At 47.7% G+C, this 27,657-nt stretch overlaps 8 protein-coding genes across 8 annotated transcripts; 4 read left to right on the forward strand and 4 right to left on the reverse strand.

The window, feature by feature from the left end:
* Positions 1–158: 158 nt before the first annotated feature.
* Positions 159–2,329, reverse strand: FOMMEDRAFT_168777 (uncharacterized protein; the record flags this gene model as incomplete). The annotated part of the gene is made up of 6 exons (XM_007267633.1): positions 159–357; positions 423–502; positions 558–901; positions 956–1,496; positions 1,548–2,185; positions 2,249–2,329. 6 exons carry the CDS (start codon positions 2,327–2,329, stop codon positions 212–214), a joined length of 1,830 nt encoding a protein of 609 aa, XP_007267695.1. The 3' UTR covers positions 159–211.
* A 529-nt stretch (positions 2,330–2,858) lies between these two features.
* FOMMEDRAFT_168778 (uncharacterized protein) lies at positions 2,859–4,714 on the reverse strand. The gene is made up of 5 exons (XM_007267634.1): positions 4,624–4,714; positions 4,465–4,559; positions 4,354–4,381; positions 3,997–4,141; positions 2,859–3,807 (listed from the first exon to the last, which is right to left on the reverse strand). Exons 1-5 carry the CDS (start codon positions 4,641–4,643, stop codon positions 2,953–2,955), a joined length of 1,143 nt encoding a protein of 380 aa, XP_007267696.1. The 5' UTR covers positions 4,644–4,714; the 3' UTR covers positions 2,859–2,952.
* Positions 4,715–4,937: 223 nt separating this feature from the next.
* Positions 4,938–6,698, reverse strand: FOMMEDRAFT_109549 (uncharacterized protein). The gene is made up of 7 exons (XM_007267635.1): positions 6,436–6,698; positions 6,226–6,361; positions 5,790–6,167; positions 5,602–5,728; positions 5,417–5,540; positions 5,335–5,358; positions 4,938–5,027 (listed from the first exon to the last, which is right to left on the reverse strand). Exons 1-7 carry the CDS (start codon positions 6,633–6,635, stop codon positions 5,009–5,011), a joined length of 1,008 nt encoding a protein of 335 aa, XP_007267697.1. The 5' UTR covers positions 6,636–6,698; the 3' UTR covers positions 4,938–5,008.
* Positions 6,699–6,927: 229 nt separating this feature from the next.
* Positions 6,928–7,160, forward strand: FOMMEDRAFT_157499 (uncharacterized protein; the record flags this gene model as incomplete). The annotated part of the gene is made up of 2 exons (XM_007267636.1): positions 6,928–7,064; positions 7,127–7,160. 2 exons carry the CDS (start codon positions 6,928–6,930, stop codon positions 7,158–7,160), a joined length of 171 nt encoding a protein of 56 aa, XP_007267698.1.
* A 61-nt stretch (positions 7,161–7,221) lies between these two features.
* FOMMEDRAFT_141381 (multidrug resistance-associated ABC transporter) lies at positions 7,222–13,728 on the forward strand. Its single transcript, XM_007267637.1, has 36 exons — positions 7,222–7,400; positions 7,467–7,543; positions 7,601–8,011; positions 8,078–8,161; positions 8,232–8,300; positions 8,355–8,368; positions 8,425–8,446; positions 8,507–8,541; positions 8,590–8,683; positions 8,732–8,771; positions 8,839–8,860; positions 8,912–8,944; positions 8,995–9,024; positions 9,086–9,193; positions 9,243–9,349; positions 9,404–9,470; positions 9,529–9,597; positions 9,648–10,241; positions 10,301–10,404; positions 10,462–10,573; positions 10,628–10,864; positions 10,923–11,214; positions 11,271–11,406; positions 11,462–11,556; positions 11,609–11,679; positions 11,731–11,764; positions 11,821–12,020; positions 12,074–12,282; positions 12,338–12,348; positions 12,407–12,636; positions 12,695–12,722; positions 12,771–12,801; positions 12,855–12,992; positions 13,055–13,191; positions 13,242–13,436; positions 13,491–13,728. The coding sequence occupies exons 1-36, from the start codon at positions 7,309–7,311 to the stop codon at positions 13,661–13,663; spliced, it is 4,401 nt and encodes a 1,466-aa protein (XP_007267699.1). The 5' UTR covers positions 7,222–7,308; the 3' UTR covers positions 13,664–13,728.
* Positions 13,729–13,884: 156 nt separating this feature from the next.
* FOMMEDRAFT_21037 (septin ring protein) lies at positions 13,885–15,597 on the forward strand. The gene is made up of 7 exons (XM_007267638.1): positions 13,885–14,033; positions 14,111–14,239; positions 14,298–14,379; positions 14,432–14,687; positions 14,752–14,847; positions 14,913–15,061; positions 15,130–15,597. The coding sequence occupies exons 1-7, from the start codon at positions 13,913–13,915 to the stop codon at positions 15,251–15,253; spliced, it is 957 nt and encodes a 318-aa protein (XP_007267700.1). The 5' UTR covers positions 13,885–13,912; the 3' UTR covers positions 15,254–15,597.
* A 240-nt stretch (positions 15,598–15,837) lies between these two features.
* On the reverse strand, positions 15,838–19,352 carry FOMMEDRAFT_141383 (uncharacterized protein). Its single transcript, XM_007267639.1, has 15 exons — positions 18,454–19,352; positions 18,356–18,377; positions 18,156–18,271; positions 18,037–18,055; positions 17,925–17,961; positions 17,815–17,849; positions 17,739–17,759; positions 17,663–17,678; positions 17,525–17,593; positions 17,420–17,471; positions 17,240–17,359; positions 17,042–17,179; positions 16,800–16,864; positions 16,549–16,636; positions 15,838–16,261 (listed from the first exon to the last, which is right to left on the reverse strand). Exons 1-15 carry the CDS (start codon positions 18,671–18,673, stop codon positions 16,101–16,103), a joined length of 1,179 nt encoding a protein of 392 aa, XP_007267701.1. The 5' UTR covers positions 18,674–19,352; the 3' UTR covers positions 15,838–16,100.
* Positions 19,353–26,183: 6,831 nt separating this feature from the next.
* FOMMEDRAFT_168783 (uncharacterized protein) lies at positions 26,184–27,591 on the forward strand (the record flags this gene model as incomplete). The annotated part of the gene is made up of 3 exons (XM_007267640.1): positions 26,184–26,853; positions 26,908–27,471; positions 27,528–27,591. The coding sequence occupies 3 exons, from the start codon at positions 26,184–26,186 to the stop codon at positions 27,533–27,535; spliced, it is 1,242 nt and encodes a 413-aa protein (XP_007267702.1). The 3' UTR covers positions 27,536–27,591.
* Between the last annotated feature and the right edge of the window lie 66 nt (positions 27,592–27,657).

Consider the following 27,657-nt stretch of genomic DNA (forward strand, 5'->3'; position numbering starts at 1 on the left):
GTGATGAAGTATACATGACCGGGTACGAAAAGAAATAGCAACAAAGTGCACCTATGAATAACTGACCAACAACACAACATAATAAGGACTTGGTATTGATACCGAAAGATCGATATCACACAATTGATGAGGTATACATGACCCAATACACAAAAAATACAGCAACAGAAAGTATCCACAAATACCAGACATAACAACATATATAATAACTTTACATTACCACGCAGCTCTGGTCCGGAATCCCAAGTTCCTCAAGCTGCTCCTGAGCAGCCTCTTTCTCATTCTGCTTCAACTTCTTCGCAGTTTCTCGCGGGAACCAATCTTGCATGAAGTTGAGCATCGCCCAGTCGACGTTTGCTATTTGGAAAAGTAAAAAATCAATATCGACGCCTAGAAGGAATTACCTGCGAAATTAGACTTACTACGGTTGGCCTTGAGAACAGTCGGTGCGCGACAGCACGGGCAATGATCCTGACCTCGCTTTTGCATCTTGACCAAACATCTAAAAAAATCTTCGGTGAATTCTATGCTACTTGCTTTGATATTATGAGCCGTACCGAACGCAGAACAGATGGCCACAGCTGAGGCGGATGGGCTTGAACGCAATGTTCACACATATCAAACAAGAGTAATCATCCAAGTGAGGGATGATAGGAAGCAGAGTCTCTCCTATTGCTTGTACGAGGATATGAGGAAGGGATAACGTGGACGTCGGAATGAGAGTAAGAATATCAGCATATAAAACTCCTGGCCCATCTCTTCGAAGAAGAGAAGACACCTGCTTATCGCCTTGTAGAGACGCAGACGAGCCGTCCAGACTGGGAATGGGAAACGGAAGAGCAGTCCTCTTTGCGTGTTTCTTGAGAATCTTTCGTGCAGCCTCTGCAGTAGCAAATTGGAACTTGCGTAACCTTAAGCTACTCGACTTTAGGGGTCGAAGAAGCAGAAAACATACCTTCTTCAGGTTAACAAGAAAGACATTGAGTTGCAAGAAGCTCTCTAAGGCATCTCTACTCTCCTTATATTTGAGTTTCCTCCTGTCACTCAAGCCTCGCGTTGTGACTTGTTCCGCAAAGAAAGCCAGCCGTCTCTCCGTTTCCGCAATACTTCGTTCGCCCCTATCTTGTTCATGTACGCTCTCGAAAATTTCCGCTTCTACGTAAAGTTGGAATATCTCCCTCCATGTGTATAGGTCGCTCTTTACCTTTCCCCCAGGGACGAAAGAACTAGAGAACGGAGATATCAGCGGTGCGCTTATGGCCTCCGCATCGCCGAGCGATGATGATGGATGGAACCCTCGCGAAGAAGCAGATTGCGGACGTGCTGTCCGAGAAATTGTACGAGCAAGAGCGTCGAGCTTGCCGATGAAATCAGAACGAACGACCAGGAGACGAGAAGAAAGGGACTGAAGTGCCGTGTATAAGAGTTCAAAGAAAGCCATGTCGGATTCCAGTGGTATAATAAGTTCGCGTGTTCCATCAGCAGTTACGAGTACCCTGTATTCGTTGAGATAATTTTCATAGAGAGATTAACGCGTATGAACTTACTGTCTGCGCACAAGCTCGACAGGATGGACAACAGGTATTGGGACATTACTTTCTTGTCCTTCGGTAGAAGGAAGCTCGGGCGTTGCTGCCTCTTCAGTTTCCTCGATTTCTGCTTGCTTCTGTAACGTCCATATCAAGCTTTGCCTAGGTCGAGCGACTATAGGCTTCGCAACAAGAAGCAGCTCCCTGTTTCCGACGTAATCTGAGTTAATTTCCTGACTCGAAGCTACCGCATCCACTGGAGATGACGAAAGGGATTCGGGGGCGTCAAGCAAGATGGTCACACGAGCTGCCGATGCCGGACTTCGAGGACTGTCATCAACGTTATCCCCAGCACGATTTCCACTGTCCGTATCCTTCTGTCTTCCAACCCATACGCGTAATCGAGGCTGAAGGTGTTCTCCGTCGTGAATCACTTCGTATATCGCCTTCGTCGTCTGTGGTCTAGACAAATCGGCTACACCATCATCCTGATCCCCAACGTTTACGATCTCTTCAGGCCTTTCTCCAAATGCACGCTGCTTTCCTTTGGCACTCCCAGAAGCAGTATCATTCTTCTGTAATATATTCTGCAAGACAGCCGGGCTGAGGCCAAGCGACGTGAGCTCGTTGACCACCTTGTTTATGAGCTTCTTGAGCTAATTCCGCCGAAACAGGTTTAGTCTAACTCCAATATTTGCAAGGACAAGAGAATCGCTTACCTGTCTATATTCGATAGCATTCTCTTGGAGTTCTTGGGGGAGGGTTAGAAGAAGTTGAGAATATGTTTTGCAGAAGTGCATATGTACATGCTCGATAGAAACAAGGCGATGACGCTTTAGATGGTGTGCACGTGCACACCTTTACTTTGCATGAGTCTTTTGCCTAAAAAGGAAAGCGAGAGACAGAAGCGAAGCACATCGCAGAGGAACTTCAATGGTTATTAACTTATCTATGACGGAGGAGCGAATCATTACCGAATTTCTCTCGTCTCGTCTTGTCTCGTCTTCCGTCTCCCATTCGGGAGCTATACAATATAGGCTTTAGGTCGCATTCAAACTTCACGTGCTATTGACGAGAACTGCATCACTCTTCCCGCATAGCGTATGTCATATTTATAATCCTTATCTTTTGAAGTGTTTGGTAATTGTGCAGAGTCGCATGGCTAATAATAGAGATAAAACTAATACCAATATTGTAATTACTTTCACAACGCAACGAGAAGAATGATCGGCTACTTCCATCAGGTATGAACATGTAACAATGTTAGCTCTGTGAACTATCCTTGTGCCATACTTGTGGTGGAGGCTATTCGTTGCCCATTCAGACGCTGAGATTCATTATATCACTATTTCATGGATCAACATGTTACGAGCTTACTACCGTACAAAAAATAAAAAAAGGCATCAGAGAGAGTGGGGTTATATTACGTAGAAACTACTCCTTGACCTGCCCCAGACCCAGCTGCAGCTGGTGGGCGACGACCTCCTCCGCGTCTCCCTCCACGCCCACCACCACGACGTCCGTGACCATATCCACCCACGTAAGCACCTGGACCCATGAGTCCTACACCACCCGGTTCACCAAAAGTAGCAACATTCTTCTCCCTTTCTTCTTCCCGACGACTCTTACCCGTTCCCCTCCCTCTTCCGCCTCCACGACCGCCAGCGACATGCTGAGGAGCACTGCTCGCAGACGATGACAAAGTATCAAAGAACGATTTCTTCGGATTATACGAATTCTCTTTATCTTTCGGAGACTTGCTTGAAGCCTTCGACGGTATCTCACCCTCTTCAGACGGGTTCGTGTTCGTGTCGCTATCATCACCACCAGCCTGGCTAGCGACTGCAGACTTGTCAAACCGTGCATTCGAGCTCTCGAAATCAAAGTCCGTCTTCGGAACAGTAATTTCAACATGCTGGTTTGCACCTCCACCTCTCCGTGGACGATTATTGGTAGCAGATAGGCGGACCTCGCTCATAGCGCGCTCAACCTTTTCCATCGATGCAGCAGCATTCGCTACAGAGTTGCTATTTCCCCGCCTGCTATTGCTGCTGGTACGACCACTCCCAGCACTGACCTGCGGCTGTGGAGCAGGAGTACCATTTGTGGCCGAGGGTGGTTGTGCTGCAGGACTTGCACTTGGTGGAGGTACAGAGCTCACAGGAGGACGTTGACCCAGTGTTGCTGGCACTTGTTGCGGTGGAGGCACCATGCCGTTTTGACCAGGGCCGGGTTGGAATTGACCATAAGCTCCATTTGCCATCGGAGGACCTGAGGCCTGTAATTTATATTAGCATCATTGTTACAAAGTTATGGGGGTAAGAATGTAAATGGCAAAGATCAGAAGGAAGGCAACGGAAGTATCCACACGGTTTGTTTGCGCTCTCGGACACTCGGGTAATACCCGTTACATCCGTAGTGGTTGCATCACAACAGAAGTGAAGACACATTAAAAAACGCTACTCACCCCAATGACAGCTGGATCATCGTGGACGCTCCTCGTACGTACAGGAAGTTGATCGTTATCAAGAGCGATATCCTTCACCTCGGAAGCACGGAAAATAATGAACTGGTATGGTAATTCTGCTGGTGGTATGAACTCTTCGGGCGACCTAGAAATCGCAAAATAGAATCGAGTCAGTATGACTCGAAATGACATGCACGACACGTATTGCACTGCTCAGGAGGGGACAGGAAAGAAGGTAATAGAAGCATCCTCGCGACTAGTATGCAACAACCAGACTTCAACCTCCTCAACCCGTTCACATCCACGGTGCAAATAGATGCATATAGTAAGGCAGCATTGTTCGAATAAGATACTTACCGTCGATTTTCCGTGCCCATGGAATACACTGCACATGTCCATGCCAAGCGAAGTCGTCGCAACCATCAGCAAACACCATCTCACACACAACTACACGATGAATACACTCACCATTTCGCAGTTGAATAGTCGAGTTAGACGGATCAAGCCCAGCAAGAATACCTCGATAACGGACATCGGAATGGGACAGGAGAGAGATGGCCTTGCTGCACACAGAAAAAGTGACATGAGGTGGAGAACTCCATGACGACCAATGCTAACAATACTCACCCAATGAAGCTTGTAGCCATTATTGCACGCGTTTAATGGTTAAGGTATAGAGGAAGAAGAAAGAGAGCAAGCAAAAACAGGTGAATTTCGAACGATGTGAGTGGGGAAGAGCAAAAGATGTTGAAACCCATCCCTGATTCTGAACGCGTGACGAATGGGATTGGATTAGTCAGCAAATAGACTTGCGTTCACATCAAAGTTAGAAACAAACTTTATTTTGTTTTGAAAGATAAACACAACAACACAGATAAACTCGTCTACTACTTGCATTTTCATACACAATCCACAGTTGCAATTCTATTATACTATGCTAAGGCCCAGTACCACGCGCTCTTTAGCTACCCAATAACTGAGTCACTGTACGAGGCCGTGCGAATGATGTCGTCTAAAGAACAGAGCCCAACCTGTGTAATCGCAAAGAAGGTCCAATAAATTTGATTAGTCTTCTGCAAAGACCCAAGATATTCAAGGAAACATTAAAGAAATAGGTTGCCTATATTAATACCGTCCCGCTCGACCAAGAGGCGAGATTACTGTCGTAAATACGGAATAGCAAATGCTCCAGCCAAAACAATGACCGCGAGGAGAATAGCAAGAGGACGAGAAGAATCATTTGCGGATTTCACCTCCTCAGTCCTTTTGGACGGCTGCCGATACCGTGAAGTCGAGCGGGACGGCGAAGGTGGTTCAGAAAAGACCAATTGCACGTACCCAATCGACTTTAAACCGTGAATACTAAGCGAAGAATAAGTAAAGGGACAAACATAAAGCGAGAGGTAAAAATGATACATACTAGTATCCCTCAAGATTCCGTCTGATGTCGTCTTCCGTCCCGGTTGGGACACCGTCTAAGGATAGGATTAATTTTGTAGAATCTCCGGACTGATCGAACGTGGCGGCCAGAGTGGCGAAATGTTCTAGAAGCAAATCGAATATCAATGGAATATGGGACAATATGTGTGCAATTGCACGTCTTACCAGAAGGCCACGTCGGGCTTGATAACGCCCATTTTTGAACGAATTGCTTTGGAGGGTCGACAGAAACGAACTCGCCCTTTACACCACCATTGAAAAGAGAAAATGCTTGTCCAGGCTCGGGCTTTGACTGCAGCATATATCCAAGAAATGGTGAACCTCATGAAAGTTCCCTGATAGTGCTTACGAACCTGAGCTGGGGCGCGCGTCCAAAAAGGAATTTTACTCTCGTCTGTTAGCATCTGGAAGAGATCATCTGCAGATGCCATGAAAGAACCCTCCACCTCAACCTTGGACGTGTTCACTGGCTTCTTTTCCTGTTTGACTACCTTTGGCGCAGATGCGCCGCTGGAAGACGACGAGGCAGCCCCTGGAGCGGGAGTAGGTGCAGGTGTGCTCGTGCGCGAAGGTTCCTGCGATCCAATCTGCAGGTCCTTTCCGTGCGTTTGGATAAGAGCAGTAGGGAACTCGGCGAACTTCGTCTCAAGAGCTGCTGGAAGACGCGCCTTAGCAAATGCAAATAATTTGTCTACAGCCGGAGTGGAATCAGTCGACAAAGACCAGTTGTACTAATTATTTGCATGATGAATATTATATCGCATAAATTACGTGGACGGATTAACGTACCACATAGTCCGACAAGCCATCGAGAGTGATTTCGTGCGATACTTCAGGAATCTTGAGCCTTCCAGTCACCTCCGTTCCATCAGATGCGGTCCCCTTCCACTTCAAGTCGACAGAGCAGTCATAGATCGTGATCAGCCTGCCAAGACGCGCATGGTCTGGTCAACATAGTTCCTGTCATGTTTACGCGACTTGACGCGTAATGCTACTCACTTCGACTTCCGCTGTCCCAGCTCAACATCACCATCCATGTCCGTCATCTCTGAGATTGAGACCACCTCATCACCCTCCTTGATCTCGATTGTGGTCAGCTCGCGCTCAAACCAGCTCTTTCCCCAAGATGTCACGTTCTTGTTCTTCCAGTGCCAGTTGGCAGTACTCAGAGGCATAGGCGTTACCGTCGTCGATGACATGTTGCAGGAAACTGAGAATTATATGAAAGTAGCAGCAAGGAGAAAACCGAGGTCAAAGGAAAGCAAAGTAGGAGCCAGCAAGAAATTCGAAGGAGAGGTGAAATACGCGCTTCGTGGTTGGCGGCTCAATCTAGAAGATTCTACACTTCTCGCTCAATCTGGCAATCCGGGCAACACAACATAGAGTCAATCCCGCACATTTATTGATTCAATTTCAACTTGGGAATTTGCCCAGTCATCTAATGTCAGGCCGAGAATACTTATGTTTTGAATATGTCAAGCAGGCCAACGGATGCAAATCAACAAGTCGGTATTGGACCGACGCATGGAGCGCTCCGGAGACCGGACGCGTCGGGCAGCTAACTCAGGACACTTCAATTCTAATTTCTACGCTACGGCTTCTCGTGACGCTGGCGACAGAAGGGGATCGTGCGCAAATAACGTCGTGGAAATATCCGGCCTCTGAGTCTGACGAATTATGACTCGGCCAGTTATGCCGGTTCAACACGTACATCTCCAGACTAAGCGCATTAATAACTGTTAAGTGTTCATTGGCAGCCCTCGTCCTCTTACATACCCCCTTGGTCTAAACATACTGTCTTGCTTCCTGTGGTGCTCCTCGGGCATTGCTCCTATGCTATAACGTGCTTTGCTCTAAAGCTAGACAGCTTAAATGCTTATTTCCAATCCGCGCAATTGGTTCAAGCGCGAACCTGCGTCACCAGCTTTTGGAAAGGACAAAATAGTTCCACAGAGCGAAGCATCGTTCGTTGAAGTTTATTCGCCATCTCGGCCTTGTTTATGCTGATCAACATTCTTATCACCTCCAAGATTTCTGTCTCGATTAACTTTCGAATGGCTTGCTCCGTTCCTCTATGTAGGCGCAAGTAGACCACTTGAAAAGGATGGTGAGTAGTAATATTAAATTCCCTATCAATGCTAAATCAATACTTAATAATGATTAGATTTATGGAGTCTTCCACCAAACCGCCGCACCGATGCCCTTACGAATTTAGTCGAGAGCCATTTTTATGTCCGCGTTCCGCCTGACAAGCAGCCAGCACATTTCCAGGATATAGCAGGACCAAGTGCGAAGGAGAAGAACGTCGGCGACTACGCAAGCACGGGGGAAAGGGACATTGAGAAAGCGGCGAATGACGGTGGAATAACACCGTCCGACTCGCTGTCTGAGGCCAAGGTGAAGAAGCAAGCGAAACCCAAGCTGTCTTTCTTTAGGCATAAGCCCGCGCAAGAGCAAACGAAGAATACCAGCGCAGAAGGTCCAACAAAGTATCCCAAACATCCTCTCCTTTCTGCGATCCATGCTGCGTTCTTCTGGCGCTGGTGGACTGCTGGATTGTTGAAGCTCTTCTCTGGTGTGTTTCCCTGTTCGATGGAATAATATCAACGATCCCTGTTCAAGTAATTAATCACTCTTGCAGATACTCTGAAGACCACGACCCCACTCGTCACGAAGCTCCTTCTTGCTTGGCTTACGGAAGCCTTCATCTTCGCGAAGTCCGGAGGTACGTTAACTGTCTTTATAATTTCCATGTCGGACACTTCTTAACCTCTGATGTTTGCTATTTATTCCAGGCCTAACGCAACGACCTCGAAATGTTGGATATGGCATCGGCCTAGGAATAGCTATTTTTGTTATGCAAGGTACGCTGGCATTTACCGCGCCTTGTCATTAACAGGTTAACATTTGTTTAACAGAGTCTGCATCGCTTGTCAGTAAAGTTGCATTGAGTTCATGTTATACCCATTTACTTAATCACGTCTGCAGATGAATAACCACTATACAATGAGTATGTACAGGTTATATTGCACAATTGAAATACGCTGAGGGTTTTTGCCTTGCTTCTTAGCGACCATGACGAATGGACTACTCATCCGATCTGCGGTCCGTGCTTTCTATTCTGACTATTTCTGGTGCTCAACATTTGAGCAGCTCATTGGTGCAATCTTTCGCAAATCCCTACGTCTGTCCGGACGCGCTCGAGCAAAGCACAGTGTTGGCCAGATAACGACGATGATATCCACTGGTAGGCATTGCACCTTCGTATATTGTACAACTTATTGAAGTCGCGTAGATGCAACGCGCCTTGATCTTTCTGCTGCGACTTTTCATAAGTTAGTAACAGCTTTTAACTCGATATTCCGCATATAGTCAGGTTCTAATGCTCGCTTTTTTAAATAGTTTGTGGACCAGTCCAATTCAGGTGCGCGATTGTTATCCGTTGATTGGCCTCAAATACTGAATGATTCTGTAGATCATTATTGGTGTCGCACTCTTGATAAACAACGTATGTATCGATTCCCGAACCAGTGCGACTTGCAACTCACTTCAAAGTAGCTTGGATATTCTGCACTTGTTGGGCTTGGCGTAAGAAGATGACGTCCCATTCAGATGAGGATGATGCTGACCGACTCCGAATCCCTCACAGGTTCTGATCATCGGATTCCCCATTCAATTTGCTCTCGTGCGGGTCATGTTCAGGTCTCGTCGTTCTGGCGTGCAGATTACTGATCGTCGAGTGAGGTTGACGTCAGAGGCAAGTCTTTCCATTCTTGTTTATACAACACAAGGCTTACCGGTGTTAGGTATTACAAGGGATACGTTTAATTAAGCTCTATGCCTGGGAGGCATTCTACGCACACCAAATTGGCGGACTGAGAGAGAAGGAAATCGTTAAGATCAGACGCATTGCGTATGTATCCGAAATAACTCGCTCTTTGTACAATACAGAAACATTTCCTTCTAGAATCGCACGGGCGGCTCTGATTTCTGTCGTTACCGCTATTCCAATATTAGCTGCAGTCCTCTCTTTCGTGCGTGGGTCCACTAATGCGAACAGGACGAGTTTATCTGATCGAGCCATATTTTTAGATCACTTATGCACTTAGCGGACATGACCTTAATCCTGCGATCATCTTTAGTTCTTTGCAGTTCTTCAACGTGAGAAATCTTATGTGTCAACTTATTGCCAGCACTAATAGTCCTGATAGATTATTCGGGCACCAATGTTCTTCTTCCCTATGGTCCTCGGCAATGTATCAGATGCCCTTGTCGCGCTCGGTCGTATCGGCACGTTCTTACTCGCAGAAGAGCTCGAAGAACCATACACTATTAATGACGCCCCTTCTAATAAATGCGCAATTCGAGCCGATGGTTCTTTCGCTTGGGAGACTGCTGGTAAGGTCGATGCAGATAAGTTTGGTAGGAAAGGAACGGGTGCTAGAGGTGGTGGGAAAGACAAACCGAAGAAGTCAAGTGATTCTGGACAAGGGAAGAATTCGAATTCGACGACTAATGGGAGACGTTGGTGGTCGAGAGGTAAATTAGAGAATACACCGCAAGTTCTACCTGCACCAGCAACGGCTGGGACATCCGATACTCGAGCCCAATTCGATGAGGAAAATGCAGGTGCAAACAATAATGTCGTTACGCAAGAGAAAGAGAAAGAGAAGCCGTTCGAGCTGACGGATCTTAAGCTGCATATTCCAAAGGGCCAGTTCGTTGCCATTGTAGGACGTGTCGGGAGTGGGAAGAGTTCTCTCTTGCAAAGTCTCATAGGAGAAATGAGAAAAGTAAATGGAGAGGTAAGTATCTTTGCCTCACGATCCATTGTCTCCGTTTTCATGATGAATATTCCAATTAGGTCGTCTTTGGAGGAAGTGTAGCATACGTTCCTCAGACGGCGTGGATTATGAATGCAACGTTGCGCGAAAATGTTCTTTTTGGTAGGGAAGAAGATGAGATTAAGTGAGTTAAGCGATCATGTTCATTGCCTCCTCGTAAACTTCTGAACTTGTTTTCCAGATTCCAAAAGATCATCCAGGCATGTTCCTTGCAGCACGATATCGACATGCTACCAAACGGTGTTGACACGGAAATCGGGGAGAAAGGGATTAATCTTAGCGGTGGACAGAAGGTGAAACAACTATTTTGATAGTTTTTCACAACACTAATTCTAAACCGACTTCAGGCGAGAGTATCCCTCGCTCGAGCAGCATACTCCGACTCCGATATTATACTGCTTGACGATCCCCTGAGTGCAGTCGATGCTCACGTCGGAAAGGCGATCTTAGATGACTGTCTTCTCAACGGCCCACTCGCGAATAAGACGCGCGTTCTTGTGACGCATGCTTTGCATGTTCTAGCTAAGACTGACTACATATATACGATGGAGGGAGGTAAAATCACAGAAGAGGGCACTTACCAGGTCAATATTCATTCACACCGACCGTCTTCTTGAAATTGAATGTTAACTGATTAAATAGAGCCTCATGAAAGATGGCAAGGAATTTGCAAGACTTCTTGAGGAATTCGGTGCTAATGAAGAGACGGAGTTGGTCGATACAGACGAGGACGTGGACGTCAAAGGCGATTCTTCCATCAAGCCTATCCAAAGTCCTGATGAAAAGAAGCCGCAACAGCAGCTCATGACAGAGGAAGAACGTAATATCGGAGCTGTCCCATTGACCGTGTACAAGAAATATCTGAAGTATGCAGGCGGAATAATTTGGGCACCGACCATTATTTTGCTGTTAGCGCTCACGCAAGGAGCCTCAGGTACGCCTGGAGAAGTTGTCATGTGTCTTCTCGACTTCTAACGTTCGTTATAACAGTGGGAAACAATCTGTTCCTCGGATTCTGGACTGCCAGTAGTATCCCTAACTTCTCGGAGGGAGATTATATGGGTGTTTACGCAGCATTGGGTATAGCCCAAGCGATCTTTTCGTTTATCACAAGCTTCACGTTCAGGTACGCAAAAGGTGCTTACAATTATTAGATAGATGACTGATACAGCGTGATGAAGTTTGGTCGGCTTATATGCGAGTCTTCGCTTGTTCAAGGCTGCTTTGATGGGTGTACTGCGATCCCCGGTTTCATTCTTTGATACCACCCCAATGGGTATGCCGCGTTACTTCATTTTTTTTTCGACATTCATCCTGACTATTTGCAGGTCGTATAATATCCCGTCTGTCCAAGGACCAAGATACTCTTGATACCCAGTTATCTATGACTTTATTCATGGTAATTTTTGTTTTATGTCTTTTCGTTATGCGTACTTATTTGTCTCTCAAGTTAATGTTGACATTCAGCAACGTCTTTGGAACGGGTCAGTGTCGTGGTTAATTTGCCTTGATACCATGGCCACAACTGACTATCATCCAGTGGCATTGGTCTTCTATACTTTCCCTTATCTCGGAATTATATTTGCCCCGTTGAGCGTACTATACTACTTGGTTTCGAGCTTTTACAGGAAGAGCAGCGTAGAGACAAAGCGCCTCGATTCACTGATGCGTTCTGCTCTGTATGCATCATACTCTGAGACGCTAACTGGACTGTCTACCGTAAGGGCGTACCGTGAACAGGTAGGATATCCCGAGACAAACCTTATGCATCTAAAATCCCAACTCCTATGTAGGAAAGATTTGTCGAGTCAGCGGAGCACGGTCTTGATCTTGAGAACCGGGCGTATTATATGACTGTCTCCATTCAACGTTGGCTGTCCGTCCGGTTGGATTTATTCGGGAACATCCTTATTCTCGGAATAGCACTGTTCGCAGCGGGCTTCAGGAATACTGTCAATCCATCGAAAATCGGGGTCGTTCTTTCTTACTCCCTTAGCAGTACGTATGGCCTATAAATGCATCCTAGAAGTTTGCTGAGACTTATGCACTGCAGTTACCCAGGTCTTCTGTGCGCCTTGTCTATGTGATCTTACTCCGTTTTCAACTCATCATCTATTTGTTAATAGCGGATGGGGTTTCTCAGTTCGCACAAAATGAACAAAACATGAACGCCGTTGAACGCGTGCTCGTATATACTGATCTCCCGCGCGAAGGTACTGCGACGAAGCCTGGCCATGTTGCCCCTTCCTGGCCAGAGAAAGGTGAGGTGAAGTTCAAGAACGTGGGCCTTGCATATCGTGAGGGCCTGCCTCTGGTCTTGAAAGATGTTAGCTTTGAAGTGAAGCCTGGAGAAAAGGTCTGTAATAATAATAAATTGTTTGCGTGCTTTCCAACACTGACATGAAACTGCACAGGTTGGTATAGTCGGAAGAACTGGCGCAGGTGGGATGCTCCACGATGTTATTCAAATCTATGCTAAATTTTGATTAGGCAAATCCTCGTTACTGCAGGCGCTCTTCAGGTAAATAATGGTCTAACGTTCAAACCTAGAAACAACTATTGATGTCCCCCCAGGATGGTCGAGCTTAGCGATGGAGCCATCGAAATCGACAATGTAATCATTCAATCCGTCGACCTGGATACTTTGCGCCAGAGCCTTGCACTAGTCCCGCAGGATAGTACACTCTTCCTAGGAACGTTAAGGGATAACCTGTGAGTGACTTCGTATTCCAGGCCACCACTTCACCCGTATGAACGGCATTGGAATTCTGCAGTGATCCTCAGAATACTCGTACCGATGCAGAAATCATTTCAGCGCTGAGACGAGCTTGGTTGATACCGCCTGAAGGAACCCCGATGGACGCAGCCGCTGAAAGAAAGTTCAGCTTGGACGCAGCGGTGAGCGATGAAGGTGCGGAGAAACGACAAGTTACGCCCTCAGTACCTGACTGTCCTGTTTAGGTTCAAATTACAGTGCTGGAGAGAAGCAGCTACTTGCACTCAGCCGGGCACTTCTGAAGAACAGCCGTATCATTGTCCTTGATGAAGCTACAAGCAGCGTTGATGTCGAAACAGATGCGAAGCTACAAAGGACGATTCAGACGGAGTTTTCCACTTGCACGTTGCTCTGTATCGCGCATCGTCTCAAGACAATTGGTAAGTACTTAGCACCCGTCATTAACCAAAAACTATATTGATGCACTCTTGCAGTGTACTATGACCGTGTACTTGTGATGGAAGGAGGAATGGTTGCTGAGTTTGATACACCGCTTGCTCTTTTCGACAGGGAAAACTCGATATTCCGGTCACTCTGTGATGAAGCGGGTTTGACTAGACAAGATATAATAAAGATACGTGAAGGTGCAGATATAGATAGATCGTAATACATAGATACATTCTGTTAGATTTTCTCCTTGTTTACTTTAATGGTTTGAGGGCCGGAATCCCCACTCAACTGACTTGCAAAGAGAGAGTAAGGACTGAAAGAAGCTCTACTGATTCCGGGTTTCCAAATGGAAGAAGTGCTGCTTACGTACGCTCGTTTTGAGTTTCGTTTCCCGTCGTCGCGTCCGTTAGCAGTCTTTCTCGTCTGTCCACGTCCACCTCCGCTCCTCCTCAAAACACTCGTTGCAATGGCCGCCGTCGATGTTGAAGAAGTCCGCGCGACTTCGTATGTTGGTTTCGATACTATCACGCAGCAGATCGAGCACAAGCTCTTGAAGCGTGGTTTCCAATTTAATGTCATTGTCGTTGGTGCGTATCATCCTCTTTTCCCTAGTTTTTACGAGACGAAAATGGAATATGATTGCTTAATTGAACATCACTTGCAGGTCAGACTGGTCTCGGAAAATCTACGATGATTAACTCGATTTTTGCGTCGCATTTGATTGACTCGAAAGGTCGGTTTGAGAATGACGAGCCTATTCGGCAGACGACCGAGATTCAGGCAGCCTCTCATGGTGCGTCCAGCAAGCACGATATCACTTCGTGTCGTAAGAACTAAATGCATCTAAACAGTTATTACTGAGAATGGTGTAAGGCTGCGGTTGAATATCGTTGACACGCCTGGATACGGAGACATGGTCAACAACGAGAACTGGTAAGTTGACTGCTTTATCGACGGCGTGATGGAGTAATGACGCGTTCTGTAGCTGGGATCCAATTGTAAAATACATTAAGGACCAACACAGCGCGTACCTTCGCAAGGAGCTCACTGCTGTTCGCGACCGCTACATCCAGGATACGCGTATCCACTGCTGCCTGTACTTCATCAACCCGACTGGCCACTCGCTTCGTCCCATTGACATCATTGTCATGAAGAAGTTGAGCGAAGTCGTCAACGTTGTCCCAGTCATTGCGAAGGCGGACAGCTTGACAATGGAGGAACGCGACCTTTTCAAGCAGAGGGTCCGTATATATTCCTTTTTTTTCTGTGTTGCGGACCTTTTAATAATTTGAAAAACGTTTCTAGATTCGTGCTGAGCTGGTATATCACAATATCGTTCTATATCCTTTCGACACGGACGAGAATGATGATGAGGAGCTCCGCCTTAACGAGAGAATCCGGGTATTTCTCCTTCCTGATGGTTACAATAATCACATTAAATTAATCCGTACTTGTTTTATTTTTAGAACATGATTCCTTTCGCTGTTGTCGGTTCAGAGCGAAATGTTCTCATCGACGGCATGCAAGTACGCGGCCGCAAGAACAGGTGGGGTGTCATCAACATCGAGGATGAGAACCACTGCGAGTTCGTCTACCTCAGGAACTTCCTCACGCGGTATGTTTATTCGGTTTACATTTGTCCTCGTGGTATCAATTTGTCTGATCATAATCGAAATCAACCAGCACGCACCTCCAAGATTTGATTGAGACAACTGCGCAGATTCATTACGAGGCCTTCCGTTCGAAGCAACTGTTGGCACTGAAGGAGAATGCGAAGGAGCAACCGCGCCCTGCACCTGCCGCTTAAAATCCTAGCCAAAAAGTACCCGGATTAGCCCTTCCCACGTTCTTATTGGTTGCTGTCTCGATTCCTTATGTTCTGGACTTTTCTCGTATACGAGGAGCTTGTTATTGATATTTTTTATACCCTTATACAACCGCTACTTCGTGACTCGATGCAGAAGTGTGCAGCGTGCCGAAACCTTCCACTCCTTTAAACGCAATGATCTGATGTTTAATTTCATCCCGTTCGTTGCGTTGTTCCTATTCTCCACGTTTCCTCTTTCCGTTAGCCTGTTTTTTGGTGTCTTAAGCTTGTTATCCCGTCGTGTGTCGGTCCTTAGTTTTCTTTACTATTGCTTCTCTACACGCTGCTGTTTGATGCCATTAAGTTCGGAGTAAGCGTTAAATGCTATCGCTATCAGGGCTCTGCAAGAAGGCCATGGATACACATAGGTCCTTAGTTCTCAAGTGAGAATCTTAAGTGCTACTATTAAATTACAGGATGTGCTCAATGACCCCGATATTGTGTCAATCTCTACATTATGCACATGCGGTACAATCATCGAAGATATCGAGGGGTTAGGGTTCTATTTGATCGTGCAGGACCAGCATGTGGTTGGTGTTGTATTGTATTGTATTGTACATTTTGAACGGGACGTCAGGATATAACACACCATACAAGAAGTCACCCAGAAGTATGATTCAGTGAAAGAAAACGACAAAGACATGAAGTTTTACAACCGAACAGCGACAGGATTAGAGATTAAACACGGACGCAACGAAGAAAAGAAAGTAAAAGAAGAGAGGTCATAACGATATCTCTCATACGAAGACAAAAACGAAAGGAAAAACAGAAACAGAAAAAGCTACTGCTACCCAACCATCATCTGTGTCTCATACTCATCAACAGTTATCGCACCCCCAGTCCCACTCAACTGAGTCGCAGGTCCCAGAGGACGGTTCGATTTCTCTCTACGCCTCCCCCACGCGTGGTGCCACTTGACGTACATGTGTATCTTCAGCTCGTCAAGTTCTAGTGTAATCGGAGAGGGAAGAAAGTAATAGGCGTTAGTGTGGTTGTTTACATTGATGCACGAGGAGAGGAGAGGCGCTCGTAGCACTTAGGGGGTGGTCTCGTCGATGGTAAAGAGTGCGAAATGTTGGCTGGCTGTTCCTTTGTGAAGATAGGATTGGATAGGAGGGGGAAATGAGGGGAACGTAATGCCGACGGGAAGCCAGACTTCAATAGATGTCGGACGATAAAGGGGCAGGAGGACCGGGGAAAGAATCAAGACTCGAAGAGGGAAATCGTTAACTAACCTCTGTCAGTCCCCTCCACGAACCGTTCTATAAGCGCGGGCGGGTACCCCGTGGCGACAAACATCGGCTTACACGACCTCACGTACTCCTATGTCCGCGCGAAACCAGAAAAAAGAAGTCGTCATCGAGCGCGTAGGCGGATAGATATAAATATAGATGTGTTTCAATTAGTAAATAAAATAAAATATTAATAACGCCAAAGCCCTGAGTGGCTGATGCACATAAGCGAAAGAAGGAATCGGCGTGCGTACCTTCATGTTCTGTCGCATCAATGTCCCTACCATCTCGAGGCGTTGCGTCTCTTCTATCGTCGAACCTTAGTGTAAATTATACACCCATGTGGAACGACGATCCGAGTGATAGAAGGACGAATGAACAAACGAACAAACGAACCATGTCCGACGCCCGATAAAGCATGTCGCAAGAAAGTCCGGGAGGGAGGATGTTCAGAAGTCGTGATAAGACGATCATGACTACGGCGAAGCTCTCTCACCTTTCTTCCATGGGCCGATCGGAGTCCATAGTTCTCGATATTGAACGTCGGTGAGATCAGGACAGCTCTCCATCCATCGACCAAGCATAATGCCAGCGTCCACATAGCTTCCCCTCTTTTTCATGAGGTTATACGCCTCTTCAGGTAGGGTCAATAAACCTGAATGCTAGATGGGAAGAAGACATGCGAAAGACCCACCGAACGTAGCCCGAGCAAGCCACGATTGATTGGGACCACCTTCACCAAAAGCAGGCTCTTGCCCAATCTTCTGTTCGCTTTGCATCTCTAAATTTCCTTCTGTGTACAGCAGAACACCGCCTATGTGATTCACCAGCCGTTAGAAGTATGCCTAATTGTAGTTTAGGCTGACGGATTTACCTGGTCGGACGCATTTCGCAGCTTCGTGAATGAAGCCTTCGTAATCTACGACCTGAAGCTTAATCAGGCTCTTTTTGTCCTCGCCGTAAGGAGAAGTATACTAACCCCGTTCGCTGTACAACGAGAGTGTACGACATCGAATGAATTGTAGTAATGTTCGAGTCCAAGAGTGAACTGTGTGTGAGCCGGGGGAGAAGTATTCGGTGAGTATAGGGATTTATCCGGAATAAGGAACAAACGGACGTCGTCAAATTCAAATCTTTGCGTCACGTTAAAGTTATTAGCTGACTACAAATGGCAGTAGGGAATGTATGCTCACCGACAATTGAAGGGAGGTGGCCTTGTGAATTTCAATAACGCCAGGAATTTGTCATGGCAGAAGTTATCGACCTTACCTGGTCGTGCTCGGTGCCAAATCAACTCCGATTACCTAAGACACGGGAGTACGGGAGCACGTCTGAAATGAGGCAAGCGCTAAATACATCGGCGGAGTACTTTTTCTTACCTGAGCATGGGGGAACTCTTGAGCCATTCCCATACACCTATAATCATTCCGGGGCTATACTTTAACAACGTTCTTGCTTTCGGATACATAAAAACTGAAGAGACTTCTTTACCAATTTCCTCCGCCGCAGCCTAAGTCATTCAATTTAGTGGCCAGCTGGTTAAAAGGAAGAAAGGAAGAGAGAAGTACGGATGGATGGGTGGGTCGGATTTGAAAAAAAACAACACATACCGAGATCAAGGATAGCTCTTTGGCGGTCGGGGATCGGAACTAAGGCCTCGCGAACTTCTTTTACTGCGATATAGAGCCCTCCGATCGCAAGAAGATTGACTAGATGCTGCTTATCCCTAAAAGTAAACGAAATTTAGCCTTCAGTACAAACCAGCAATACATTAAAATTTTAAAGTTAAAAAATAAAAGTCCTGGCTTACAGTCGGCCATGTTCGCCTTCATCTAAGAGGGGATAGGGATACGATCAAGTCGCAGTTAAGCTGACAAATCCAAAGAGCATATTGATTAACTAACGAACCTGCGGGTAGCAGATAAAGGTCATTTGTTGAATTTAATGTTCTTCCAGCAATTTCGCGTAGCATAGCTCGACTATCGCGGTCCGAACGGTAGGAGTACACCGATGGAGCAGGAGTACCGTCCATGGAAGTGCCAGTGAGCATGGACCGTGTCGAACGGCTGCTAATCGTGCCAGTAGCCGTATGCGCGCTGGTCACGCTCTCCGTATCGTCAATATCCATTACGCCAAGGAATGCACAGACCAGCTGATCAATATGAATACAAAACCAGTCGGAAAATGGGAAAGTAGTAGTAGAACAAAGCAAGGCTCAAAGTCGAAGGAACACGGAAAAAGCAACAGAAATAGAAATTCAGCTGCTTTGCATAAAGGTTAAAATATAGTTAGTAAGGATGTTTAAATAATGACAGTTGGGTTGATCGACGATTGACGGGTGCCTTTAACCGTGCCCCAGACTACTCCAGCAAATATAATTGCTTATATGCGGTTGAGCTAGTTGGAGTGGGTGTTATATGAGAAAGTTGTGGGAGAGGAGGCTCTGAGTAGACTACATTTTTCGGATGCGGTATATATAGCACTGAGGAGCGTTTAAGGCAAACGGCGGAGAGTGGCTGGGACCTCCGACCGTCGAGGCTGAATTACCCGTCGGATGATCGACCTGCCCTCGCCATGAGCTCTTACGGCCTGTCCACGGCGGTGATAGCGATATCTCAGTCCCGTAGGCATCCTGTGACTGGCGCTGACAACACGTGTCTTTCTATGGCAGTCTCGCTTACTTGACGAGCACACTGTAATCGCATAGTGCAAACTCACACACCACGATCGTCTTCGACGGCGAACCTAATTGATATTGTGTTCAACATATTACATTTTGCCTATGCGCTTCTTGCTGAGCGACTGTTCCGAAAGTTTCGCGAGTAATTATCTGTACACCATGCTCTAGGATACACCCGAAAGCCCGAAACTGAAAATGATCATCACCATTTACAAAATGGACGACAAAACACCCGCGAAGCCAGTTGTATCAAGCAAATGGCTCCCTTCGCTGCCTCTGCAAGCGCGAAGAACGCCGGTACTGTGCACCATCTTTCTGGCCCTCATCGCTCGTTACGTCGAATGTCACCCCCGGTCGCCGCCGCCGACTGCTCCCTGGGTCCAGGAATACATCCTCGTTATTCCTCCACGCCATTGCCGCTTCAATGGGGTCTCGAATGGGTGGCGTAAGTGGTCCAGTCGACGTCGCACTTATCCTGGAGGAAGTCGGCGATCCAACGACAGTGTTATTCTGCACAGCAGACAGCTTAATACAAATATCTAAAGTTTGGGAACATGAGGTACTTACTGCAGTCCCATCGAGCGCCTCCAGTGACGCGGAAGACATCGAACGATACCGCTTTGACTTGGAAGTGAAAAGGCGATAGGGAATTGACTGGATGGGAATGTTAATTGGCGGCGGAACATGCCTCGAGGCCCGTGATTGTCTGGTTCGTTGATGGAGGCTGGAAGGTCCTGCATTTGTTGGATTAGGATCTGGCTCCGCCGTTATCGCCATCGAAGGAGGTCTCGCCGATCGCGTCCGAGTTATACTCTCGGACCGCTGATCATGCGAAGACAACCCTTGTACCTGTGCCCTCGACTCTTGTTCCCTCGTTTCCAATCTGTCTCTGGTATCTCTTCCCTTGGTGGATTTGGCAGAACTTGATCGGAAGAGCCCAAATATACCACCCTTTCTCTTCTCCGATCTCTGGGAGCTGTCCGGAGCTTGCCTTACATTCACTTGAGCACGGGAGATGTCCAGGGAAGCGGGTGTCATCAAGATTTCCTCATGGGAATCACGTGAAGATGAGGACGGCGTAAGCGGGGGTGGACTGTCCATGTCCTGCGGAGACTCCGGCTTCTGCAACCGTGCAGCAGGTCGTACCTGCTTTGCGCCCTGGGTGGAGGTAGTTGGAGGCCCAGACGCTGATTGCACTGTAGCTTGTTCCGTCGAGTGAGGCATGTTCTGGATCTGAGGCTTGGAAGTCGGCGGAGGTGAATCCAGGGACAAGCCAGCGCCGAGGGATGAGGGTGTGTCATTAATGAAAGGACCGGATGGGCGAGTCGAAGTGACATAGGCAGATGGTGTCGAAGGCTTTGAAGCAGTATTATAAATTGCATTACTGCTGTGGGACAACGCAATTGGCCCATCCGAGCTAACTGGCTGATTCTGTGCGTGCTGCGTGTGACGTGTCGGTACATCGTTATGCGAAATAGAAGAATTATGGTACATTGAAGTTTGTGGTGCATGTAGAGTTTGTTGCGAAACCACTGTAGACGACATTTGTGATAACGGGTTTGAACTGGCAATAGCGGCGGAATAAGATGAAATATTATTTGCGTGCGTTGACGTCCGGGAAGGCAAATAATTATCTTGGGAAGACGAAGGCAACATCGCATGTGATTGCTGGTACGATTGCGTCGAATAAGGTGCATTAGTCGGTGGATTATAATTTGCTTTGCTCTGTGGAGACGACTTCTGGTTTGACGGGTATCGATGATTAGAGACATCGGGAATAGTAGCAGATAAAGGTGCAGCTGCACGGTTATTTGATGGCAAATCATAACGAGATGTACGGTTTTCAGCTTTGTTTGAAACATAAGGATACGGCGGCTGATGTGGATGAGACTCAGGCTGAAAATGTGCGGAGGATATAGCTTGATGATGTAATGTCGTGACTGATTCATGAGGGACTCTAGCGGTTGAAGCGACGTTTTGAACTGAAGCAGGAATAGGAGTAGCCGACGCAGATGGAACGAAGTGATGCGGAGACTGAGAGGGAATTGCCACTGGCTGTTGCGCGAGCTGAGGGACGGAGAACTGTTGACGACCTCCTTTCTCCGTTGACTGAGATGAATCGGAAGGTGTATGTGAGATTGGCAATGTAGATGAAGCGCCGCCGGTCGGCGTTTCAATAGGGAGTTGGGCAGCTTTGCGTGGCGGACTTCGCGTTGAATTGTTCGAAGGTACTCGAGACATTTGCCCAGTCAGCTGGTCCTGAGCGGTAGTCCGCGACATTTGCTTGTTTAAACCCAGAACAGTCTGCGAATAGCTACTAAAACCAGCTGAGAGTTTAGCGGATACAGGTGGTGCTTCGGGAGGTTGCTGAGTGACGAAAGTCGCCTGCTGCCCGAGCTCCGTCGTAATTGATGATAAACGAGCATCCGGGGACGGAAGCGGTTTTCCGTGTAATGATACCATAGTTGCGTCGGCACGCGGGGGGACCTTGTATGTGGCAGAAGAAGAGCTGACAGTGTTCATAATAGACTGTGCAGCTGTCGATTGCTCGAGAGGAGGTACAAGACTTGGAGCCGGTTGGGAAACTTTGGGTGGTACGGTCGGGGCCGTTGCGACATTTGCTGGAACAGTAGGAGCTCGATGAGTTGAGTGGTCAAGTGATGAGCGAGGGCGCCCGTCAAGTGTATCTAGCGTAATTGGCAATGCTAGCGAGGGAGCGGGCGCGTGTTCCGTTACAGGCACGACGGGAGCTGTCTTCTGGGTAGCACGATATGGAATGCGATCTGGAGGTCCCTGAGAAGCGTAAATGCTTACGAGCTTTGCTTGAGACCCTTCTGAAAGTAGATGCGGCCATCGTGTCGGATTACCTGGTACTTCCATACTTCCGATACGCTGGTCATTCGACAACAAAGGATCGGTATGGGACCTTTCGGGCATTTTCGGAGGTGTGAGCCCTTGAGCTTGCATCCCTAACGGAACTGCAGATGAACTTCGCGGGTTCGCGATATCCTGCGGAATATGCGTTAAAATGCAAAACGCACTGTTGAGATGGAAGCTCACATTAAACTTCTCAGCGTGCGGCGGAGCTATGGGTAGTTCCATCGGAGACCTGGGAGCACGTTGAGTGTTACCATAGTAAGTACTCTAATTTAGTTGCAGAATGGCAATCAATACATGCAGCGACAAGAAAAGAAAAAAAGGAAAACATAAGCATACATCTTGCTTAGGCATGGAGTCCTGAGCAGAAACAGGGATTGGTGTGGGAATAGCCTGTTTTCTATACTCAGATCGTTGCGTAGCTGGCCCGACAGTCGGCCGAGCTTCAGATGCTGCAACGGGTGGTTGACTCTGAGGTCGAAGTCTCTGGGGTTATTAGCAGGATCGATCAGCATAAACGGCATGTGCTATCATGGTCTGAATATGCTCACAGCATCAGTCCTGGTAATCCTTTCAGTGTCACTTCCAGAGGTTACTCCAGGGGGTGGATTACTGGGTAGCGATTGGCTCTTATCACGATGTGTACGATGTTTTGCCACCGACCGATGAGCACGTTCTCGATCCCTTTCTGCCTTCTCCCGCAAACGTTCGCGCTCTGATTGCTCTGCTTCCCGTCGTTCTCGCTCAGCCCTTGCTCGTTCTTTCTCGGCACGTTCGTATTCCTTCCTCTCCCGCTGGAGACGTTCCACTTCTCTCTGCTTCTCCAGTTCTGCTTGTTCAATCGCCCTGAGCCGCTCGCGTTCTGTGCGCTCGGCTTCTTTCTGACGCTCACGTTCCGCATTTTCGAGCTCCTTTCGCCGCTCACGCTCAGCTCTCCGCGCTCTTCTTCTTTCTCGCTCTTGTTCCCGTTCCCGCTCTCGTTCACGATGCTGCATGAGCTCCCGCTCAGCATTCAATTTGTCGGCTTCTCTACGTCTCTCCTGCTCGCGTTCCTGAGTAGCTACTGCATTTCGCTCGGCGGCCTCTCTCTCGGCTTCGCGACGCTTCTCCGTTTCCCGTTCCTTCTCACGAGAAAGCAGGGCCTCTCGCTCCGCAGCTTCCCGTTCAAGCCTATTCTTGTCTACATTAGGGGCCTGGTACGGAGGAAGCATATTGGACGCAGTCGGTACAACTTCAGGCTGGACCGGGTTACGGTTGGGGGAATATTCTGACGTCTGGTACTGGATGGAGTTTACTTTTGGAGGAGGAGCCGGAGCGGTACCTAAATTAAGTGGTGGCCTAAGAGAAGGAGTTGGAGCAACGGAGGGTTCTGTACGAATTGGAGGAGTAGATTGTAATGCTTGAGGCTGGTGAGAGGCAGAAGTAGACTGGCTGGAGGAAGAGGGCTGAACAGGTACCCCAGGTGGACGAGCTGCGGCTTGTGGCCCCAGGGTTTGCTGGGTATCCCGCGCAGACGTAGTGGGCCGTGATGACATTGCAGGAGGAAATTGTGCAGGATGCAGGTAACGAGATTGGCGCGCCTGATTGAATAAACAAGTCAGAAATAAACAGACGCTGATGATTGGAATTTCATTGATGTACCTCTTGTTTCTGAACAGAAGATGATATGCCTTGCTGGGCTTGCATGCGCCGTCGTGTATTGTCTGACTCATAGTCTTGCTGTCTGCTCTCCTCTCGAGAGGGCCGCGGGGCGTTACGATCAACACGAGCTACCCTCGCCGCAGCGGCTTGTGTCCGTTCTGCTTCCTCCCTTGCCTTGTTCGCTGCATACTCCGCTCGCAACCTCTCTCTTTCCTCCTTTGTCTTCTCCGTGCGCGTCCGCTCGTCCTTCAACTTTTGCCGAGACCGCTCTTCTCGGTCTGATTCACGCGTGCGAAGCGATGTATCTTGAGCCTGCCAACTCGTAGACGGTCCCGCAGTCGGTGCTTGCGGTGTAGTCAGAGGTACATAAACTCCCGCGTACGCTTGGGAAGTGCGCTTGCTTGAGCTCTTATGCTTCTCATCTCCGTGTGTGGCCGCCGAGGTATGCTTTCTGCTGAACATCTTGGAGAAATAACCCCGGGTGTCTGGCACCTCGATGCGAGTGCGTGAAGAGGAGGGCTGTGGCGTCGTGGCAGGACGCTGAGCAGGTGACGGCCGCGTGCTACTCGGAGCCTGAAACCCAGTAACGCTTGCATTTGGATGGCTTGTCTTGTATCCGGTCGCAGAAGGTGGTCGGGATTGCGGAGCATTCCTTGGGCCAGCGTCAGAATAATAAGCGCGTGAAGAACTAGACTGCCTCGTGTCCTGACTAGAGCTCGGTATGTTGGCAGTACCAGTGGCCGCCTTCTACTCAAAATATCCGGGCAGAAAGTAAAAAATTAAGTGTTAATTGCAAGACGCGAAGTTTATTTACAAATAAATACACGTACTTTTGATGAGCTCCTGGATCTGAGGAGAGACGCGCCTGGAAGAGAATAGTGGTGGCGACTGGCCATAGACTGCAGAATCTACGGCGGAAGCCAATATGTAGAGAATGAAACGATAGATATAAAGAAGAGGAAGCCGCCGGAAAGTGCTCTATAAGTGAAGAGAATGACGCTGTGCACGATTTCTTGACGAAGCGCTTTGGTGCATGAGGCGCGTGTTGCCACTCGTGTTTAAGCCACTCCGCACTGGTGGTCTATGTTGATCTGGATGTTGTTGAGTGTCCTGAAAAAAATACTATTATACAAGAATGATATTTCGCTCTTCGAGGCTATTTGACAGAGAGGGTACGATGAGCAGAGGTGATGGAGGGGAAAGTACAAGACAGCGACAACAAGGAGCTACGCGGTCACTACTGTTCGAATCTGGTTCCTAGGGACGATCAATTACGTTATCACCTCTGCTTCAACGATGGAGCTGCCGCGGACCCAAATCTTCTCCGAGTCTTATTAGTGCGTTTGCCAAGAGCAGTGAAATCATAAAACACGTCGGCACTCGACTTTCTTTCTCAACTGTTTGATGGTAGAGACGGGATTTTCTAAGATTGTTACCGCCCCCAGCAGAATGCAGTGTTCATCGTGCTTCAACACCCATTTCATTCACCGCATCAATTCATTCATATGAGGTATAGTAATTATTAGCAGCTTTCAGGCATTCAATTGGCTATAACGGAAGTCATATTCTAATGCGTGCTGAGTAGTTACGGAGCCGATAGCTTCTAATCACATTCTTCCCATGATGCTTGCAACAATCACTCCAATTTCGTCCTTCCACTATCTCAGGCGAGACGGCCAGAATTAGCGCTGCGTGCAAGGAAATACTCAATACGTTTCTGGCCAGGTGACTCCTATTGTGAAGGACCATTCACGGCATACATATTCTCATTCCCACTAGACAGCAACGTGTTGATATACATACATACAAGTATATAATAATTTAATATGTATAGACGCACGAAACGGAGATACCTTGTCCCCTGTTCCCTTTAAAGGAGCGTTTGGCGCTTAATCAGTTACCTAGAACCATTTATAGCATAGGATACCCGGTTGTGTAGTAAGAAATGAATCTTATTATACTTGTTGCGGCATGCTGAATTACTAATCACGTTCCTTGGAGATGAGTATATACACGTATTCGGAGCTACTCACAAGGAGTCAATGCCTATAATTGCATTAACGCCGTATGTGCAGATGAGAACAGATGCCCATGGGACTTACAGTTGAAAATGTCTTATTGCATCACATTGTAATGCATAAATGGCATAATGCATAGACTTTTGGCCAGACCAAAACTCAGGTCCTCAGCCAAAATGTATTGTCATAATGCATAAATTGTATAATGCATTGGGTTTAGCCCTCTCCCGACGTTTTGCAATAAGACATTTTCAACTGTACTACGTTTCGTACAAGACATCGCCCTTCAATTCTAACATAAACAAACAATGATCGAATCGCACGTGACTCAATAAGCCTCTGCTGGGTCATGTGACTGACCTCGGCTGAATTTCTGGCGTCCTGTTACTCCTGTATCGTCTCTTCACTCACGACGTTTCGGCATGTTAGGTCTCGACTATAGGAGTGACAGTGAAGATGAGGCACCGAACTCTCCGGGCACAGCTACATCAACATCGAAATCAGCCACGACCAACGGTGCCATACCAGGATCATCAAGCAAGCTCCAACTTCCTCCTCCCGGCGCTTCTACCTCCTCTCAACCAAAAGGCCTATCTCTTCCACCTCCAAAGACGAAACAAAAGAAATCAACAGGTCCAAAGAAGATAGTCGTCGAGCTTCCAAAGCTCGAAAAGCACGCCAGCGATGACGACTCGTCCGACGAGCAACCCGCAGCGAAGAAACCCAAGCTAGGCGGAGGTGCCAAAGGTGCATCTGCATTACTCTCAATGCTTCCTGCACCGAAGAAGACTGTGCCGGAGCCTGCAGCTCCGCAGCGTGTGCTTGGCGGTGGGAAGCCTGGTGTTGTGTATTCAGCTGCTTCTCAGAAAGCCAAAGCTCCGGAAGAGCGTCCTCCTGTATCAGAAGGACCTGTGGACGGAGATGATGCTGTGCAGGAAGCTGTGACTAAATATGATGATACGACTACGTCTATGATCCCTCCGTCAATGCTCCTGAAGGGGAAATCAAAGATACAGACATCCGAAGCATTAAAAGCATCCATAAGCTCTTCTGGGCCTTCGACTGCGCCTGCAATAGATATATTCTCATTGGGTTGGTACTCAAAGTCCAACTATACCCGGTACACTGATTAAATTGCTTTCATAGGTTCAGCTCCCAACAGCCGACCATCATCCGCACCTCCCCTTCCAGACACTTCCACATCGACTCCTTTAATCCCATCAATAATCTCCTCAGCCCCAAAGATCGAAGAATTCCGCCCTCCATCTCCAAAGATCAACGACCCATATCCAGGGTACTACCAACTCCCCTCAGGCAGCTGGGCAATGCACGACCCAACATACTACAAAACCTACTCCAACCGCTGGCAAAAAGACTACGAAGCGCAAATCCGAGCATACGAGCGCGGCGAAAAGGGCTTCGAAGGTGCAGGTGCGAATGGCGAAGACGCTACTGAGGTGAACGCGGAGCAATTGGCTGATGCTGCACGTGCGGCACGAGAGGAGAAAAAGGCGATTACTGAGAAAGCGGGAAGTGAGACGGATAGACCTGTACCGAAGGCTGCGATGAACCCTACGAAGATGTCTGGTGTGGCTAGGTCTAGACATCAGTTACATTCTTTGTTGGCGGATGCGTTTATGAACCGCGAGGCTTTGGAGGAGAAGATTGCGCAGGGGAAAAGAAATCGGAAAGAGGCCGGGAACAAGTACGGTATGTGATCAAGCAAGAGGAAATCTTTCAAGTCACACTTAACTGACGCTTTGCAGGTTTCTGAGTGTCCCTTGTTCCATTTTTTTAGATACCTTCTCACAGGCGCCTTGCATGACCACTGTAACGCCATCATGTTTGTTTGAACACTGTATTGCACTAGACGAAAAGTATATATATTCATGATAT

Source organism: Fomitiporia mediterranea (genome assembly GCF_000271605.1).
Source record: "Fomitiporia mediterranea MF3/22 unplaced genomic scaffold FOMMEscaffold_7, whole genome shotgun sequence".
Classification (NCBI taxonomy): domain Eukaryota; kingdom Fungi; phylum Basidiomycota; class Agaricomycetes; order Hymenochaetales; family Hymenochaetaceae; genus Fomitiporia; species Fomitiporia mediterranea.

Coding starts and splice junctions, on each gene's coding strand:
- FOMMEDRAFT_21037 (XM_007267638.1), top strand. CDS start 13,913: ATGGCCGCCGTCGATGTTGAAGAAGTCCGCGCGACTTCGTATGTTGGT. Junction 14,034..14,110: donor ATTTAATGTCATTGTCGTTG/GTGCGTATCATC, acceptor CATCACTTGCAG/GTCAGACTGGTCTCGGAAAA. Junction 14,240..14,297: donor GATTCAGGCAGCCTCTCATG/GTGCGTCCAGCA, acceptor GCATCTAAACAG/TTATTACTGAGAATGGTGTA.
- FOMMEDRAFT_168778 (XM_007267634.1), bottom strand. CDS start 4,643: ATGGCTACAAGCTTCATTGG. Junction 4,382..4,464: donor GACTATTCAACTGCGAAATG/GTGAGTGTATTC, acceptor GGACATGTGCAG/TGTATTCCATGGGCACGGAA. Junction 3,808..3,996: donor ATGATCCAGCTGTCATTGGG/GTGAGTAGCGTT, acceptor TATAAATTACAG/GCCTCAGGTCCTCCGATGGC.
- FOMMEDRAFT_141383 (XM_007267639.1), bottom strand. CDS start 18,673: ATGGATATTGACGATACGGAGAGCGTGACCAGCGCGCATACGGCTACT. Junction 18,272..18,355: donor GAAGGCGAACATGGCCGACT/GTAAGCCAGGAC, acceptor GTTTACTTTTAG/GGATAAGCAGCATCTAGTCA. Junction 16,637..16,799: donor TGATGCGACAGAACATGAAG/GTACGCACGCCG, acceptor GCGCGGACATAG/GAGTACGTGAGGTCGTGTAA.
- FOMMEDRAFT_109549 (XM_007267635.1), bottom strand. CDS start 6,635: ATGTCATCGACGACGGTAACGCCTATGCCTCTGAGTACTGCCAACTGG. Junction 5,541..5,601: donor AAGCCCGACGTGGCCTTCTG/GTAAGACGTGCA, acceptor ATTTGCTTCTAG/AACATTTCGCCACTCTGGCC. Junction 5,359..5,416: donor CGGAATCTTGAGGGATACTA/GTATGTATCATT, acceptor TTCTTCGCTTAG/TATTCACGGTTTAAAGTCGA.
- FOMMEDRAFT_141381 (XM_007267637.1), top strand. CDS start 7,309: ATGCTTATTTCCAATCCGCGCAATTGGTTCAAGCGCGAACCTGCGTCA. Junction 7,544..7,600: donor TAGACCACTTGAAAAGGATG/GTGAGTAGTAAT, acceptor AATAATGATTAG/ATTTATGGAGTCTTCCACCA. Junction 11,407..11,461: donor ATCACAAGCTTCACGTTCAG/GTACGCAAAAGG, acceptor AGCGTGATGAAG/TTTGGTCGGCTTATATGCGA.